The sequence below is a fragment of the Arvicanthis niloticus genome, chromosome 19 (assembly GCF_011762505.2).
Source record: "Arvicanthis niloticus isolate mArvNil1 chromosome 19, mArvNil1.pat.X, whole genome shotgun sequence".
NCBI lineage: Eukaryota > Metazoa > Chordata > Mammalia > Rodentia > Muridae > Arvicanthis > Arvicanthis niloticus.
Genome location: NC_047676.1, coordinates 38,126,035 through 38,145,504, shown reverse-complemented (window position 1 = coordinate 38,145,504; position 19,470 = coordinate 38,126,035). Strand labels below are relative to the sequence as shown.

General features: G+C 44.0%; 1 protein-coding gene and 1 long non-coding RNA gene across 2 annotated transcripts; both read right to left on the bottom strand.

Moving 5' to 3' along the window:
- Positions 1-3,070: 3,070 nt before the first annotated feature.
- On the bottom strand, positions 3,071-14,378 carry Isl1 (ISL LIM homeobox 1). The gene is made up of 6 exons (XM_034523672.2): positions 14,079-14,378; positions 12,977-13,166; positions 9,832-10,091; positions 7,756-8,042; positions 6,332-6,499; positions 3,071-4,416 (listed from the first exon to the last, which is right to left on the bottom strand). The coding sequence occupies exons 1-6, from the start codon at positions 14,104-14,106 to the stop codon at positions 4,300-4,302; spliced, it is 1,050 nt and encodes a 349-aa protein (XP_034379563.1). The 5' UTR covers positions 14,107-14,378; the 3' UTR covers positions 3,071-4,299.
- Positions 14,379-16,506: 2,128 nt separating this feature from the next.
- LOC143435079 (uncharacterized) lies at positions 16,507-19,221 on the bottom strand. The gene is made up of 3 exons (XR_013105058.1): positions 18,908-19,221; positions 18,320-18,664; positions 16,507-17,436 (listed from the first exon to the last, which is right to left on the bottom strand). It is a non-coding gene; the product is annotated as an uncharacterized LOC143435079 (long non-coding RNA).
- Between the last annotated feature and the right edge of the window lie 249 nt (positions 19,222-19,470).

Below are 19,470 nucleotides of genomic sequence, written 5' to 3'. Positions count from 1 at the left end.
GGGGAAAGTTCAATCACTAGAACTCAAGCCTAATTTGGATTATAAATCTCCTTGACAAAAGTTAACTAAACTGAACTTTACAAATAAGAAAATAAACAGTTCTTACTCCCATTTACTTGTCCTAGGAATGAGATTGAAAATCCAGAGTGTCTGGGTGTCACATAGACTCTTTTGGGGAAGTAATGGAATGAATTAAAAGGTTTGGGTTTTTTTTTTCCTTCCATTTTCTTAGTAAGAAAAAAAAAACAAAAACTCTGTGATACCCCATGGGAATCAGAAAAGTTAAAGTTATACTTCAATGGTCAATTTTATTTGTGGTTTATAAATACAAAGTACTAAGGAAAACTATCCATGTTTCTAAGACAACTTGAACATACATTGTCTTTGAGACTGGTCAAAGGAATTAAGACAAATTGGAGGGAAGATCAACAAATAGAGCTGAAGGGGTGAGTGGCAAGAGAGCATCACCAAGTTGGTCCTTGAATATTGAACCCCAGAAAAGTTGTCTATAGGCAACACACACACACAGACACACACACACACACACACACACACCCCTATGCCAAATGATAAATAATCAGAAGTATTATTGCAATGGATTGCAACCTAAAAGGAAACTTTTTAATATTAAGAAAAAATTGTTCTCTTTGATGAAAGAGGAAGAGTAAATTGGATAGGTTACTATTTTAAAGAAGTTATGGCATAATAATCTTATTTTTGAGGGTGTAGGAGCTGATATGAATCCCCTGATTGATCCTAAGCATCCTAGATGTTTTCAAATGCACCAAATAATAGCTTTCAGAAGCTAGAGAAAATGAGTCAGGGTATCTAGAATAAAGGACTATGAATGAGTAGCAGGAGAGTGGGGTACACAGACAGTACAAATAAGGGGTTTGTTTAGAAGAAGGGTGCTCAAAACTGACTCTCTAGAGGTGTGCAGAGGAAGCAAAGAGGGAACCAGTGTGATCTGAAAAACAGGAAGGCACATCAGCTACTCATTTTAGCACGTACACTGAGGAGACTAGAAGGGGAACCTTTCTCATTAATAATACAAGAACTCAACCCATCAATCCATCCGCAGCCCCCAGGCAACAAACACATTGAACCTAGCAAGTGAAATCAAAATTATCCATCACATTCTGCTATACTACTTAAGTTCAAGCTATGGACTTCAGAACACACTGACATCTATATATGTGAGATATCACAACACACACACACACGCACGCACATTTAATCTCAGAAATAAGTGCCTACCCCAGTCCCTCCACTGCATGAAAAGTCTGAAGTTGTAGTTCCTGTTTCTGTCCTAATGCATGTGAGCCCACCACAGGCTATTGGTGGGCTTCAGTGGCCTTTACACCTCCACCTCGTTGGGCTTGCATTAATCAAGTAACTTTGTAAACTCAACTCCAAATTCAAATTCACACTGTACCTGCCTCCCTTGAGCGTGCTTTTATTTGGTAGCTTTTTCTACATAGTGAGAAAAGGTGAAAACAAAAGGCAGACGAATTTATACAGCAGCCCAGAAACTAAGAAAAATCAAGTCTAGTGGTGGGAAATTAGAGACAGAGACAGGAGGGGGGAAAAGAAAGAAAGAAATGGGAAGAGAAAACAAGAAAAGACGACGGTGGGGAGAGCCTTTCATGGAAGAAGATCCATAGGAGATAAGAAAAAAACTCTTGTTTTTCCCAGCAAACAACTACAAGCCATTATTACTGCCCGCCAAATTATTACCCCTCTGTCAAGAATTAGACACAACAATCAAAGGAATCAAGGGCATGTCTAATGCACTGTAACATTTCCAATGCAAAGTTTGTTTTCTTTCTGCCCTCGTGGTAGAGCCTATAATTAACCCGTTATGTAGAACGATGCCAAACAAAAGCCTAATTGAAGCTCGCTTCACGACTTGCACAGGTTTGGAGAGGGTGAAAGCAGACTTAAGAGCTGCGGGCCTCGGGCATCACGGGGTCTCCAGCCCAGCCTCCGGCCTCCACCCTTCTCTGAATCAGGGGCTACAGAGGGTAATGCGTCACATTACACACGGTTAGGGTACTTAGCTTTCGTATTTATTAAGTTGTCAGATACTGAAAATGGCATTATACTCACACAGACAAATGAGAAAGAACCGGGCATGAGGAGTGGGGGTCAGAGGGGCAAAGGGAGAACTGAGTGGTCCTGACCCCTAAACCCACAGAACAAGAGCTCAATTTGAGCCAGGACTTTGTGTCCATCCCTGGGTTTGCAGGTGAGCCTCTGCAAGGTGGGTGGCAGTGTCTGATCCAGAGCGCACGACGACTCTGACTACCACAGCCTGTGGGACGCCTGCAACGCACAGAGCGGGGTCGCTCACTCCAAAACAAGGCGGTTCCCAAACAGCGCTTTCCGCGCCAGCTACCTTTCTCAAGGGGTTGAAATTAGAGATGGGAGGGGAGGAGAGGTGGGGGGTGGGGAAGTGGAAGAGGTAAGAAAATGCAGACACCTACAGTTCTGAGAACTGCTGAGAGAAGCCTTTCCTCTCTCAGTCTCTCCTACCTTCTGCGCTAATAAAGGGGCATTTCTCAGTCACCGCTAGTCTACAATGGTCATCCTTCACTGGCTAGGAAGAAAGCTTCTTCAACAAGAGTTTATGTTTGAAATATGGATGATTTTAACGATCTTAAGCTGTGACTTTGGTATAAAGCACTTGGCGTTAAGAAAATAGCGATTACAATCAAAACCCATTCTCAGAGACCTTCTTCCTTTTGGGATGGATGTAGGGGTGAGGGTAGAGAGGAAATAAGAGGGAAGGGAAAGGAAGGGGGCAGAAGAGAAAACAGCATCTCCTTTTAAGAAAAGAAAAAAAAAACAGTAACATTATCACAGCTGAGAGCTAAAGGGCCTCTTCTAACCAGCCTTCATCCAACTATTGAAATCGAAACTTGCCAACCCGACCTGAACTACTTGCAACACAATATCACACCTAGAATACTGTATGTCATTTTATCCCAATTCGCAAGCAAATCCTTCATTTCAAACATGTCAAAGGCTTGCTAATAAACATATAAAAGAGGGACCCTGAATCATTGCGTTTATTTAATTATCTATGCCAAACGTTTATTAGTGAAATAGTCCTGAAGATATAATTCTACATATGGCGCTTTGATTTCACATAATATTTAAAGAAAAAAAAGACAAAACACATAAAATTAGACATATAATCCAAAGACCACGGTACAACCTTTATCTTTTTTTTTACTTCAGCAAACAAAAAAAGTCAAATGACATGAAAAGTGGCAAGTCTCCTGACAATAAATAATAAATTACTTTATAATTTTTGCAATGCAAGAGCAAACAAAAAAAGTTTCCTTTTTTCCTCTTTATTTCCAGAAAGAGCGAAAACAGTCATTTTGACCAATAACTATACACATCTTTGGGGGAAAAGTTCTTGGACAGACACTAGTCAAACACAATCCCGAGACGCTTGTGGCAAAATAGAGGTAACCTTGTTGCAATGCTTTATAAGTTGGTTTTTAAATATAAATTCAAAAACCTTTAAAGTCGCTTCAGACTTCTTGATAGAGGATGGATCTCAAAAAAAAATGTAAAGAGAAATAAAGAAAAGGAAAGAAAAGAATGGGAGAAGAGGCAAACATAAAAGAGAAACCAGCTACAGGGCATGCTAAAGAGACCCAGAATTTCACTTAACCCCTCGTCAAAGTCAACTAAAAACATCGCAAACCAATGCAGCTCCGCCTTCGTGAAAGGACTCTTTCAAGCCACTGAGGCCGGTTTCTTCCGCTCTATGCCGGAGGAGCTCCTGTTTGGCAACGCAATGACCAATATGGAAACAGCACCATTCAGAATAGGATGGACTAGGAAATTCTCTATTTCTGCTTTTCCTCTAGATGTGCAGTGAAACAAAAATGCGCATTTTTTGAGATCCTTGAATATAAATCCTCTACGTTTTAAAAACGTCTCTCTCTCTCTTTTTTTTTTTTTCTTTTTTCTTTTTCAGTACTCCTAAGGTCATTGAATAGCATATGCTGGGCTTAGGGTTTTGTTTGTTTTTGTTTTTTGTTTTTTTTTTTTTTAATTCTAGTAAAATCCCATGATTGTCTTCACAGTGTTGCTACCATATCACCTTGTCGTTAAAACAGACGTCGTGCACTTCCTGGAGCATTCGTTTCTTGATTCAGTTTTCATTGACTGGGTCGTTAAATACTTTTTTATTTCGGAGTTCAACGTCATTTCCCACTTTCTCCCACAGGGGAAAAAAAACCAAACCAAAACAAAACATCTGAAATGAATGAATGTTCCTCATGCCTCAATAGGACTGGCTACCATGCTGTTGGGTGTATCTGGGAGCTGAGAGGACATCGATGCTACTTCACTGCCAGTGGAATTAGAGCCTGGTCCTCCTTCTGAAAAATTGACCTGTATGGAAGGTTGAGAGGTAAGTAAAAGGGGCTTCAATAGTGTCCCGGTTAGATACAAAAGTATTACATTGTGTCTACACAATGTAATAAGCATGCTGGTGTACCAACAAAGCTATCCACGCCTGTCACAGAATTTTTAACAGGCTTTAAAGGAAGCCTGGGAGAAGCACTTGAAAAGAAATTCTCTCCATTTCTCCATCTTCCTAAAGAGCTCTCTTTTAACCCAAGCTGAATTCCCAACATTGTGTCCTATTAAATTATTGAAGAGCAAATGTGTTTCCCACTGTAAAGTGGCATCACAACTCTCCCATGAAGGCTTGAAATAAAATTATCTTTCTTCCTACATGTAGCCCTGGGAGTAGAAAAGTTCTCTAGGCCAGAAATTCAGGGCAGGCTCCTTGGAACAATGATTAACTCTTTAGTGGATTTACAGTGTGGTCTCATTGCTTGCCCCCCTCTTCCTTTCTCCATAAGGAGATCCATACATTCATCATCTCATTATAAATACCGTGTGACGGAAACTGTCTCCCACCCATAACTCTACCTCCCACCCTTGCCTCGGATTCCACTTCACTGTTCTCACCTGACACTCAGGTTTCAGAAGCTACCAAGTCTTTCTTTATCTCTTTTCTATTATTCAAGTTTTACCGACATAATGCTTTCTATGGACAACTTATTTAGAGTAAAACTTTCCCTTTGGTTCCAGAATCCCTTTTCTACCCTATTAAACCTTCCCCTTGAGAGGCCAATGGACTTCTCAAATTTGCCTGCTCACTAGACTGGTCCATTTACAGACACACACACACACACACACACACAGCCTGGAACCAAGCCCCTTTAACCACTTGCCTCTGGCCAATCACCCTTATAACTGTTGACATGAGAAAGCAAATGCCCTCTGGGCACAGGAGATGGGGTTGGAGAAACCTATCTGCAACTGGTGCATTAGCTTTGTTTCTAAAGAAAGGAGTGTTTCTTAGGACACGACTTTGTGTTTAATAAAACAGTATCTATGGGGCTGATAATACTTTAAATGGAAAAGAAAAAACCTTAAGCATATGTACCACATCAAAAGGAATATATCTTTAAATTTTTGTTTATCTTAAACTTTTATAGGCAAAATGAATTAATTCTCTGCTATGGGTGTATGTGTTAGACACTTTCGAGCTAAGACATGTTTTCAAGAGTTAAATATACATTGTCTCTGATTGACAATGCTCCTGTTCCTTTTGGTATACATGTCACATTGTATGCCATTGTATCATATCTAAACTCATTTGTTTAAAAACATTTTAAAAGTCCTATGTTTTAGATTTATATAGCCTTTGAAAGAAACATGGCTACAATAAATATCAACGAAACTATTTAAATAACCATTCTTGCTGCTGGCATATAAGAAAATTGGGTTCAGACAAGTGCCTTCTTCTTATGGATAACAACATTCTAACTTATTACACTGAATGTGTATTACAGCCACTTTTATTTGAACCATTCACTAGATACAGGTAAAGAAATAAACTTACTGGTTGCCAATCCAAATGCCAAGGTGGTCTCTGAAGTCCTTGTAATTTATAACAGCCTAAAATGTGTGACATTGCCACCATTTGAACCTCTGTATACATAACTACTTAGGCACCGTGAAGTTCAACCCAAAAGATACGCCTCCTTTTTAGAAAGTTCGAGCTAGACCACATAGCTAAATTATGGTGTCTCATTTTTAAGCAAAGATTCCGGAGAGATCTCCTTTCCTTCCATTTGCCTCCCTCCTCTTCACCACCACTTCCTGCCTTTTCCCCAATGCTGGTACCCAGGAGCACCCTCCCTCCCAGGGGACCTTTCAGTGCTTGACAGTTAAAACAGAGTTTCCTTTCTGTTGGGGATCTAGCCTTCTCCTTTTGGGAGCTGGCACTTACCAGTTGCTGAAAAGCAGGCTGATCTATGTCACTTTGCAAGGCGAAGTCACTCAGTACTTTCCAGGGCGGCTGGTAACTTTGCACCTCTACTGGGTTAGCCTGTAAACCACCATCGTGTCTCTCCGGACTAGCGGCCACCATGGGAGTTCCTGTCATCCCCTGGATATTCTGTGAATAACCACCCCCCCCATCCCAACATGTTAATGAGCAAATTCCCTCCTTCCATTGTCTGCACGTGCTAAGTAAATATACCCAAGTATTATCTTATCTATACAATTGCCCTGTGTTGACTCAGTTAATCTGCTGCACCTATGGATATTAGTTAGAGTCCAGTTTTGTTTTTCTACTTCTGTGCGGCGGATTATTGGACTGGCTAAGATCTTATTAAAACAGTTCTGCTGCAACTATCTTTTGATTCACCTTCACAAGCTCCGCCCCCCGCACCCCCCCCACACACACATACACACACTGCAACCCCTCCCATGTGCCTTAAGAGGCCACAGCCTCCCAGAAGTAGAAAACTGAGGTTCAGCCAGGTCTCCCTTCATCCTTCTGAAACTGGTTTTCTAGCCAGTTTGAGTTAGCTGAAAATTTTCCTCCAAATACTCTTTCTTGCAGTCAGACCCCACTCCAGAGGTTTCTGGGTCCAGTTACTTCTGTGCTATTATGCACTAACTTGAAAGTACCCTTGCTTAGTCTTGGCCTGCCTGCCAAGCTTAATGACAACGAATTTTTTATGGCATTTAAAAATAGGGCTGACGTAGAAGAAAAAAAAGAGAGGAGAAAGAAACCCTTTACCTTAACTTATGCAAGAGGTGTGAGAGCGGGAGGAAGGGGAGTGTAGTTGTCTAACATAATGGTATCAAAGGCTGGAAGGAAGCTTTGGGTTCCACCTGGAAGAGTGGTTTGTCTGCATGGGCACCTTGGAGGGCTTTCCCAAATGCAAGAACAGTGGCAGGTCTTGCCAAGAGTTGGGGTGGGACCAGAATGCGGGACGGATGGGTAGTGCATTGAATCAAGTTCTAGATCAACACTCGAGATGCTGTCCTTCACAATATGGACAACTCTAATGATGCCAATGCTTGCAAAACCTGAGTTAGAGACCTCACTGCCATCTGCCCTGGGAGGGAGCCACTAGGTCCTTTAGGTTCCAGGTGCAGATGATGTTGAAGATCATGATCCCCTTTGGAACCAGCAATGGATGGGGTCACGGGCTCAGACTTCTGCAGTTTCTAACCAGCCAGCTCTCAGCCTTTTTATAGACAGTACATGCCATAGACCTGGGTTTAGGTGAAGTGAGAGAACCTCCTTGTTTGGGCTCCTGCTGGGGCTCCACAGAGTACCAATCTCCAGTTCATAGGGATGCCCGCTGGCCTTCAAGGTCTCCTGCAACCCCTTCCTTGCTTGGCCTCGGGGCTACTCACAGTTTTGTCGTTGGGTTGCTGTTGCTGGAGCTGCTTCATCATAATGCTGCGTTTCTTGTCCTTGCACCGCTTGTTTTGAAACCAGACTCGGATCACTCGGGGACTGAGGCCAGTCATCTCCACTAGTTGCTCCTTCATGAGCGCATCTGGCCGAGGGTTGGCAGCGTAGCAGGTCCGCAAGGTGTGCAGCTGCTTTTCGTTGAGCACAGTCCGCACTCGGGTGGTCTTCTCGGGCTGCTTGTGGACATGCGGCCGCAGAGCCGGCTGCCTAGCAGAGATGGGCTCGGCTACGGGGGCAAAGGGACTCCGTGAGCATGCAAGGCCACTCCTGGCGCCACTCCATTCCCTACCCAGCCCTAGCTCAGCACATCTCGCAAAAACTGCGGAGGGAGGATAAGGAGGGAGAAGATATCTTTCTCCTTAATCAACAATAGAAGACAATGCAGAGAGTAAGGGCGGGAGGGAAGAGATGCGGCTACTGCCCCTTCTCATTCACCACAGAATTAGCCAAAGGAAGTCTGTCTCGGGCTGGTTTATTCACCCGCACGAGAGACATTTTTTTTTTTCCACCAGTAAGTTCTCTTCCTCCTCCCCTTTCCTCATAACCAGAAGAAGGTCACAGATTAAACCGAGCACCCCACCCCCACCCCCAGGCTCGGTTTTCCCTTCTGCGTAAAAGTCATAGAGGGTACCTGAAAATAAAACGCAGAACACCCCAGTGACAGCTAGAGACATGACAGGGCCGGGAAGTCTGCGACCAAAAGTCAGATAATTCTGCCAGAAAGCCTTGAACTTCAATTCCAGGGGACAGTCATATTTAGAAGCTAAAGAAACGCTGTATTCCAACTACCCGAATGGTCCCCAGTCTTTCTTAGTACTAAATCAACAATGTGGGATGTTCCTAAGACCCGCTGACCCCAAGCAAAGGAAAACTGAAACTCTTGTTGAACTGTCTGGGCTTGAGATAAACGAAGACTGGAGACTGTCCTTTCCTTCCCTCCCAATATTTCCGCCTCTTCTGCCGCTGCTTCCCACCCTTGGCTTTACCCCTTGTCTGCTAGTCAGAAATCACCCAGGATAGAATTCTCAGAACAGCTAGAAAGATGTGAGTGGGGGTTGGAGAAAAGCTGTCATTTCCTCACCTCTGATATTTAGTAGGGGCTGATGACTTAATTGTAAACGGGGATGAAGGGATGGAGATCTGCTTCTGACTGGAAGGCAGGTAGGAAACAATGTTCAGCTGTCTGACGGTCTCGGTTTTAGCTAACCTTTATGTTTCCACTTTCCTTTATGGGCAACTGGCCCTCTGATCTGCGCCGTACAAATCCCACACCTTCCACGACCCCCTGGGGTCAGGCCAAACACCTATGGGGTCAATTTAGAGCTACAGCTACAGGCTTGGAGATGAAATTCTCACCAAATCACGTAGAATGAATGGCTTAAAGAGGCAGACTCCTTTTTAAAGGCAATTACTGCAGATTAGGCTGTTGACAGTTTTAAGTTACAGCCCTGTGCAGTGCCTGCAGTTACTGACACTGTATCTTTTAGGGACCTGTTTTTTTTGTTTTTTTTGTTTTTTTTTTGACAAAAGCATAAAAATAAATTTTAAAAAGCTTTTGGATTGGAAAGTAAGGGGGGGGGGGGGACGTGGGAAGCTAAATGCCTTGGGGCGTTTAAGCTTCCTTCACAGGGCTAGGGAGGAAACTCCTCAAGACCTAGGGCTCCACCCCTTTAATTAGGCGGCAGCTAGGAGAAAAACTGGCAGAAAGCTGAAGCCCATTTTCAGTAAGCTATGGGTTGGAGGCCAAAGTAAAGCTGACAGTACAGTCTGGGCTTGTGTATACATGTGTGCACAAGTGGGGTATGCTGTGTACCTGTATATAGACAGACATTTAGATGTGTGGTTGTGCAGTCAAGGCAGACGATGAGTGTATGGAAATTTGCTAGAACTGCAAAGAGCGCGTGTTGTTGACTGCAGACCACTTTCTGAACCACCGTGTGACCCCCTGGTTACAGGAAGGAAAGGTTATGATTTAGCCCCGCCTGCCTTTTCTCAGCCTCTGGGTGGAGGAGTACCTGCCATTTGCAGAGGCCGCGCTGGATGCAAGGGACTAAGAGGGTCTCCAGCTCCCAGGCTGGCCCTCTCCACCACATCGTGGTCCGCGCGGCAGAAAAGCCCATCCTCCCGCAGCGCGAATTCATCTCCCGGGATTAGCTGTCGGCTGCAGGCTACACAGCGGAAACACTCGATGTGGTACACCTTAGAGCGGGCGCGCATCACGAAGTCATTCTTGCTGAAGCCTATGCTGCACTTGGCGCATTTGATCCCGTACAACCTGAATGGACCGGCCCGGGCATGGGAAGAGAAGCACAAAAAAAGAGTGATTTCAGGCAGGTTCTGGCCCAATATGGCCAGCGATCCGGACCATAAACCTAAGCTGCCTGAAAAAAAAATAGCAATAGTAAAGTTGGGCAGAGTATAGAAACAACCCCACTCCCTCCCTCTCCCCTTCTCTTCCTCTCCCTCCTTTTTCCTTAACCTCCCCTTTAACAAGGGGAACCTTTATTGGGAACCTCTGTGTCTGTCTCAGTTGGTACCTCTTAGTTCAGGCACCCAGCCCAAACCAAGGAAAATTTATTGGTGGATTTTAAACCTGGAAGCAGCCTCTGGTAACCAGTCTCAGGGTTATTCTTGCAAATACTCGCAGGGAGAGAGATTCAGGGGACATTGGTGGCCATAGACCTCCGCTTTCCATTCTCTATCCCTCAATTTCTGCTACTAAAAATATTTCTGAAAATGCCCCTCTACCATCATCACCATCATCACCACCACGACCACCACCACCAACAACAACAAAGGTAGGGAAGGGGACTGAGTGTCAATCACCCACTCCACACACAATTGCAGAGTGGAATAAAAAAATGAAGCGTTAGAGGGCTTCCAGATTCTCTCCAGCAAAGGCGCAAAGGCGCAAAGGCCTTCCAGTTTTTATCCAACTGAAGATTTTCCACAGGTCACTTGTTATTGAAAAGTTCTGTCTCCATTTTCCCCCCTTTATTTTAAAGCTCAGCTTCTGTTCTTCCAATCAGTCTTTTTCTCAGAGTCCTGCAGCATGGACCTCTATTTCAGTTTGCCTGGGGGCCAAGGCTAGCATGACAAATGGGGGAGGGGGGCGGGACCCAACCCTCACTGCTAAAAGCTTCCTCATTGCCAGCCTTTCCTCACCACTGAGCAGTCCTTACAGGTCCCATCCATTGCGGCGTTGCCTGGTTCCCTCTATAGCCATCAGTAATTCCTTACACAGAGAGTAAAAGAGACAGGACAAGATCCACACAAAGAAGGGGGATCTATTGCTTCCCCAGTGGAAGATCTTAAAGTAAAAATGGTCACTCGGCCGGCCCTGCTTTTACAACTATAGATCCTCCGAAGGGTTGTGCATTAGTGTTTGCATAAGCAAACACACACACACACACACACACACACACACACACACACACAATCAAGGGGAGGGTAGAGAAGAGGAAAAGAGAAGAGAAGTGAAGAGAGGAGAGGAGAGGAGAGGAGAGGAGAGGAGAGGAGAGGAGAGGAGAGGAGAGGAGAGGAGAAGAGAAGAGAAGAGAAGAGAAGAGAAGAGAAGAGAAGAGAAGACTAAAAGCAATTGAGTTACTTCATCTGCAAAGCAACATATCCTGAATGAGGCAATTCTGTATACAACAGAGGAAAACAGTATCTTCAGAGGAGCAAAGGTGCTTCTGGAGTTTCAAAGTGGGCTCTCCCTCTCCAGTATCCTGAGAGCACACACCAGCCAAGTAAACAATGAAAAGGGCTTATTTGTCAGGGGTTAGAAGACAGATTTGAAATTTTTTTCTACCTTCTGCCTCTCCAATGCAAGAGCATCCATTTTATAGAAGGCAGACTTACTTTGCCGGCTCCCAAACCATTTACGAAATTCCTCCCCTTTCCTGTATCCCACTTCCTCCCATTCTCCTCAAGGCATTAAAACAAAACAAACAAACAAGCAAAACAGTCCCTAGTACATTGTTTAATTTTATCTATTATGAGTATACCCTCCACTCCATGATTTAAAAAGGGGGGGGGGCATTATTCTAGCAGGAGAAAAACTGGTGGCTATATTTTAAATCTTAACTAAACTTTAATGAAAGTTCTTAAGCTTCAAAGCCCTTTATAGCTTACAAAAGCCCACCATTTGCTAGTAGCCACTACCGAATTTTAAATCAGCAACATTTCTGCTATTACTAGCCTAATGTTGAAGAGGAACAGTATCTTGCTTTGTATTAGAAGAAACAACATTGTCTTTTAGAAATTCTACCAGGCTTTCTAAGGTAGAAAGTGAAGTTTCAGATATATACATGAAAGTCAGAGAAACTTGAAATTAGCAAAAAAACATGTAACAAAAGCAAGCTCAGTTCTTCTGTGGTTTTGCTCTTGTCCATCCGCTGATTCCCTCATTTTATCAGTTACTAGATTTTAATGTGAGAGAGGAAGCTGTTCAATTACCTAAATATACCAATTGTCCGCAGACAGATGATGGGCAATTTGATCTGCTCTGTCTAATTCATCAGCCCAGATAAGATAAGAAAGAAAAGACAGTTAGTATCACCAAAGGGTTAATATTTAAAAAGATTAAATTTCCGGTGGTTTTTTTTTTTTTTTTTTTTTTGGTAAAGAATATTTTATTTTTGTTTTAAAATTTTTTATCAAGGAAGACTCACCCCGAAAGTAAAGGGAGCAATGGCTGTACTTGTCCTTCAAAAAATCCTTTGGTGAAACTTTTGTCTGTTTATTTGGAACCTCTAAAATAATTTAAGTCAGTGATAGAAACAGGATAAAAATAAAGAAGATGATAAACTATGCAGCGAAAGTAGAAATTTTAAAGTTTAAAAATCCTAAACTTATTTGCCTTAATTTTGTTGTCCTTAGAAGGGAAGTTGAAAGAGGAAAATAATTTTTTGCATGAAAAATTCAAAGAATTATTTACAAATCTTATCAAGAGAAATTTATGAAACACAGCGACACCCCACCCCCAGAGATGTGAAATGAACAACAGTTTAATTTTTAAAACAGTTTTGCACACTGGCCGCTCTAAAGTAAACGTCCTCTCGCCGCCCCCCCCCCCAAAAAAAAAAACCAAAGGCATGTCAAATAATAAACCAGGAGTGCCGGGAAATTTCAGAAAACAACCCTGTGAAAATGGCATACCTGATATAATCTCTTTTACAGTAGGTTTTCCCATCCCTAACAAAGCACGTACAGCTTTCGTCCAAATACTGATTACACTCCGCACATTTCAAACATGCCGCATGCCATTCCAAATCCGGAGAAACCCTCAGAATATACTGATCGTGAATTTGATTGCCGCAACCAACACATAGGGAAATCAGACGTTTTTCTGAAATGAAAATAAATACATGATTGACTAACCGTTTACTTCCTACAGAGATAAACACACTTTTAGTGTCGTTCTCTTATAGGGTGTACTCTGGAAGAATTTTTTTCTTTCCTTTTTTTTCTTCTTCTCTTAAAGAGTATTGCACTTTGGGATGGTAATTGGAGTGTGCCATCAAACGTTGACTCGCTTTTTTTTAAAAGGGAGGTGGAATATATGTAAAACGCAGATTTGAATAGTCTACATTGTAAGCTTAGCACGCAATCAAACCCGCTCATTTTGTGTTTTCTCCCCTCCTCCCTCTTTGCTATAATCATTAGGCAAGATTATGGATAAGTCAAGTCAAAGAAAAGGTTTTGACTAGAAGCGTTAAAGCAACGCTGGGATGTCTATATTTTCCATGAAGCACGTTCTTCAATAGCACACGGGAATGGATATTGTTAGAAGAGTTAGACATCAATATAGTTGTCACTCGCTCTCTTTTGCAAGTCTAATGCTAATTCCTATCTGCCGGTGTGGTTTGTGCTCACAGACCTTTGGTACATAATAACCTTCTCCAAGAGCTCCAGATTCCGGAGGAGGAAATCATCACTAAGCACCCGGCGACTAGAGTTTGGGAGGGCACACAGCGTTCAAACACAAGGTCTCATCAGTTTCCCAAAGATCGGAATTCACACCAAACATGCAGGCTGCAAGCGCGACAAGAAGAAAACACACACACACACACACACACACACACACACACACACACACACACACACAAAACAACAACAAAAGAACTACCTTTGCTTCAGTCTCTCCAGGCAGTGACTACAAATCCAAAAAGCTCTGGCATCAGTGTCTGAGAGACCCCCCCGCGCCCCCCCCCAGACCATAACAGCACACTGAGCCCCACAAGGTTAAACCGCCTCTTACTTTTTGGTGGATCGCCCATGTCTCCCATATCTGTAAGAGGGAGTAATGTCCACAGTGAAATGGTGGTTGGACAATTGGTGAACAGCCCACAGAGAGGATGCTGGTGCTGTGTCTAGGTGGCAAAGAGTGGCCCCCGGGGGTTGCCAAGGCTGGGGAAAAACCGCTGCCCGGCTGCGCCGCGCCCTCGCGGATCTGGGAGTCCGATTTGAGCCGGCGGAGTTGGCGGAGCGGAGGCGCAGCAGCGGCGGCGGACTCTCGCGGCTCGGGGCACCTCTCTTCCTTATCTCTTACTCAAACTTCTCAGCTCCAACTCAGCTCCATCGCCATTGGTCTGACGCAGCGCGCGGGGACGTCAGGCGAGCGCCGCGCCCATTGGCTGCGGGGCGCGCGGCGCAGCTGTTCTGATTATCATATTTCAGCCCCGGCGCCGCCGCGCGCCACTGCCCGCTCGGCGAGCCCGCAGGAGAGGATTAAGCCTCCCGAGGCCACATCGCTCCCCGGGAGCCGGGTGGCCCGGGTCCCCGGTCGCCCGCCTCCTTATCCACCGCCCCCTCCCCGCGCCTTCCCGGACGCGCCCCGAGGTGTTGCGGGGCTCCAGCGCCGCGGGCTCCCCGAGACCCCGCGGTCCTCAGGCTGCGCTGAGCTCGGGGCTCCCTTTTCTGCCGCCCGTGGCGAGTAGCTGGTGGGTAGGTCTTTCCTGTGAACCGGATCCCTCCCAGGCTCCAGGAAAAGAGGGGGGGAACTTGGAACTGGCGGCTTTCCTCTACTGGCTCCCAAGCTGGCGCGCACAGCCCTGGGCTCGGCCAACTTCGCTGCCTGCGGGAAGGGTGCATCTCCTGGAGCCAGCAGCGCGCTGCGCGCTAGGGGACCAACCCGGAGTGGGACGGTTAGACCCAAAGGAAATGTTTTTTTATGACTTCGTTTTTTGTGTTTTTTTTTTTTTTTTTTTTCCTTGCTACCCTGTTGACCCTGTCACTCCCCAGATGAGCTCTCCAAAGACTTGGGGTGGGAGGAAAGGGGAGCTTGTCACCTTAGCGGACAATCGGGTTGGAAACGCAAAGGTCAAACGAAAAGGTAAAACGAATTAACTCTGAGGTCGGCTACTTTCCTCCTGACCCGTGAGATCTGCTGTTCGATTTTAAGTCTAGCATGAAAGCGTTCTAATCTAGAGTCGGAGTGCAGTGCCCTAAAGTTTACAGGGGGTTCCAGGTCTCTCTATGGATCTCTTGTCCACTCTTTTTAAAAGCAAAAGTGCACCCGGCCCCTTAAACGGCTTGGTAATTCTAAGCGCAACTTTACAATACTCTCCAGAGACTTTTAAATCTTTTAGTATGAAGGCTAGAGTAGGGAGGGTCTGTTGCAAAAGAAGAGTGGGGCGCCTACTCCTCTCCACTGAGGTTAGCTTTCTAAATTTGCTTCCTCTGGGGAAGCCTTCTGGAGGAGATGTTGGCTGCATCTCACCGGTTACTTTTGCCAATAATTTCTTTCGTGATTCCCCAAGTCTACAATCTTTCAGAGGCAATTATTCGGGGACACACAGAATCCCCACACTTCTCCCAGAGCATCTACACTGGTCACTTCTTCTCTAGAGAGACTTTCTCATCAGAGATAGAGATAGAGATAGAGATAGAGAGAGAGAGAGAGAGAGAGAGAGAGAGAGAGAGAGAGAGAGAGAGAGAGAGAATATGAGAACTACAAACATAAACTAAACGTAGAAGACTTCAGCTTGGTTTTGTTGTTGTTGTTGCCTCTTAGAAGATCTAGGGGGTTCGCGGAACTCCTTTCTTTGTATCTTTCGCCAGATCTAACCCTTGATAAAACCTGTGAACCCCACCTAGGCCGCAGTGTATTAGAAGCCTGTGACTTTTCAGAGTACACACAGAAAGAAAGAAGTTACGAAGCAGGGGTAAGGTGTTTTCCCTTTTTCCCTGTAGGAGATTTAACAAGAACTCCGTTTAGTCTTGTTTTGCTTTGTTTTCTTTAAGAAGATGGCAGACGGGATCTCTTCCTTTCCGTGATTTTTTTTTTTTGCTTTATTTTTTAAATTAGAAATTATTTCAAAGTGCCTGAGCAGGATGGAAAGTTGCATCGAAGTAGGTTAAATTTACCAGTTGTTTTTGTTTCCTTTCAATCCCGGTTCCTGCTCTCTGGTATCCTATCCGTGGAATCTTTTGTTAAGCTAATTTTGCAGAACCCGGTGAAGCAAGTTCGCCTTGTACAAGGACATGCTACCCTTCTATATAATCAAGCTGACCATAGTTTTAAAACAACAACAAGCAGCACTAAAGATAAATAGGGGATCTGAACCAATTCTATTTCCTCACGCCATGCTTACAACGTGGCATTTCAGGGAAGCATCAGAATCTAATGACTTGAGACCCACAAAGGACCCTCACTATGCATCCTTCCAAACATACAGACGTTCTCGTAAACAATAAGTAATGTTTTAATTCAAACAATACATTATTACAAAGAATCGTTGGTGATAGCCATTCCAAGTCGAAAATCTAGCATACTGTTTGGGAACAAACTTTCACTGCGAGCAGTTCTTCCACAGTGTTCCAGACTCGTTGTCCTTCTCTTACTTCAGGACACTATTTTAAACAGGCATTTTCCTGGTTCTCAGACTGGAAAAAAAAAAAAAAAAAAAAGCCAGGATCCATGCATAAGATACTCCACTCATAGGGAGATTCTGGAGAGAACTCAATAATAATAATAAGAGCCCATGATTAATGTGCTCTGAACATCCGAGTATTTGTGATTATACAATTTGCATACAAATCGAAGTTCCCACAGCCAGCCACACTGTTTCCCTTTATCTAGAGATTCTCATATGACCATAGATTTTTTCCTCCTCCACTAGTTGATTGCTATGTGTGCATTTAACACATCAAGCATATCTGTAAAGTTGTCAGTGTTTTTATAGAATACATAAAACTGATTACATAAAGGTGATTAGCAATATTTTTCCTGGGCACTTGATTACAGGAGCGACCTCTTGTGTTCAATGAGAGATTAGACACTTGCCTGTCAAAATTGGACTCCTTGTGACCTTTGTATGCTGCTAGGTCAATATATGTCCTTCAAAACAGCAGGGGTGTGAGTTTGTACTTGGAGTTCCTTCATTTTGAAAATGAAGTAATGAGTGAAATGCAGAAATGATTTCTTCATTCTCCCTCACCTATGTAAGATTCTTCATGCAAGAGATTCATGCTAAAATTATGTAATAAGTTCCTCTTGAGTCTGTAGTATTTGCCCACATGCCTTGGAACACACTTCCCCGGTTGTAGTTGTTACTCCTGAGCTGTCTGGTGGTCCATTTAAGATGGTTTTGTTTGTCTGCTCCTGTTTTTTTCTGCTTTAATCAAAACGGAAACATTCCACATTATATTTAACATCAGACACAGATTCCTACTTATCATGAAATTACACCTTTTTCAAAAAAATCTTAATCTGTTCTAATTGCCATTGGAAAGTAAAATCACGTTTAGAACTTACTTATTCTCTAATGTCTAGCAGATAGAAGATAACCCTAAATGTTTCTTTGAAAATAATCTGTACAATGAGAAGAGTTATGCTTTTCCACACAAATAACATTGAGCAGAAAAGGGGGGATTTCTTTGGTCAGTTTCTCCTTAATTATGAATGTGTTCGCCTATTTATTCTCAGGAACCAGAATCTGGTTTGAACTGGTAGAACAGCTAGGCTTCCACTTTTAATGAGTAATCTATTCAGATGGAAAAATGTAACCAAAGGGTATATTCACCTCACCGTCCTAAACACATAATTCAGGGGTCAGAATGAAACATTTTCCGATTTGAAAAGGAGAAAGAATGCATGTGTGCTCTTTAATACTTTTTCTGAACAGTCTCTAATCCTGTAGAATAAGGCTATATGAACCATTGGCATCTTTAATCATGTCCAAAGATCAGACAAAACAACATGCTCTTAAAGGGAGTCAGGATTAACACTTCTGTTCCGTGGGGAGCTGGATGTAGGATGCTTAGAGCTAATTTATTTCTATTCCAGTTGCCTGTGGCTTGTTGGGGATCTGGGGAGAGACTTCTCTGATTTCACAGGGGAGAGAGAGAGAGAGAGAGAGAGAGAGAGAGAGAGAGAGAGAGAGATATCCCCACAGAGAGATCATGTCGGAAATTATTACCCTTTTATTCGTCCCTTTTTATTATTTTGCTAAGAAAAAAAAGCAAGGACAATAAAGGTAGCTGTTAACAATAACAAACCTTCACTGCAGATTCCCATCTTATCGCCTGGGACTCCTACTGAGAATGTAGTTGTGTGGAGTGTCAATTACTTTATTAACCTGTTAAAACAATCCGAGTGAATTAGCCAGAACTTTCGTCTCCGGGCAGAGGCTCCGAGCCAGCATTTTTGAGTTCAGGTGGTTGTTTCTGTCATCGGCGTTCCTGTCTTTGGATTCTTTGCTGGCCGGCTCCGAAGGCAGTGCTCACGGGCGGTCTGCTGCTCGGCTCTCAGCCGGGATAGAATCGCACATTCCCAGGCAGCGGCGAAGCCACAAACCTCAGGTCAGTCCTGAGACAGGATCCGAATCTCATTGCTGTGAGGAGCTGGGTCAAGTAAGGACAGAGATTTGCCACCTCCTTTACACACCGTATTTCTGGAGGTATTTACAGTTTTCTCTTAATCGGGGAACAATCCTTTTCAAAGGAAATCCTTCCCTTCCCCTCCCCTTCCCGTAACTACTGAATGATCAAGACAAAAATTTAACTGAGTTCTGCCTGGGACCCTAGGTTGGAACCAGAGATCATGATACACTAAAAGGCTTGGCCCAAGTCGGCCCAGAACCTTACCTTTGACAAAACTTTCCCTACGAGTACCTTTCCTCTAGTGGATGGAGAGGGAGCTTAGGTTGGTAAAGGAGCTGTGGGCTCCGTTGTAATCTACTAGATCTGCTCCAAAGCTTGCAAACTGCATCCACCTTGCCGCCCCAGCTCTCGGAGAACCCAGGAGCACAGTAGCCACATTTAGCTGGCAGAATTCATCAAATCCAGCTTGATCGTCCTTTCAGAAAGCCCGGACACTTTTCCTCTTCTGGAGTCTGTCTAAGCCTCAGCTCTGAATTTAGAGCCTCTGCGTTGTTTTACCTTAAGCCTCGGGAGGTTTACAGCAAGGAGGGGTGGGGGGGAGGAGCAGGGGGGAGATACCTCAGAGGTCAAAGAGGCGGGGGAGGAGTCGAAAATTACCGGCAAACCTGGGAATCTACCAGGATTGAGTAAGGGCAACCTTTCCTTAAGTTTCTATATCAGTGTTGTCAAGACGGCCTCCTAGGGCTGGGGTTTTCGGGTGGGCTATGGAGGTGATGTCAAGAGTTACTGCCACGTCCTTTGAATTAAGCTGTTGGCTAAAGCTTGTT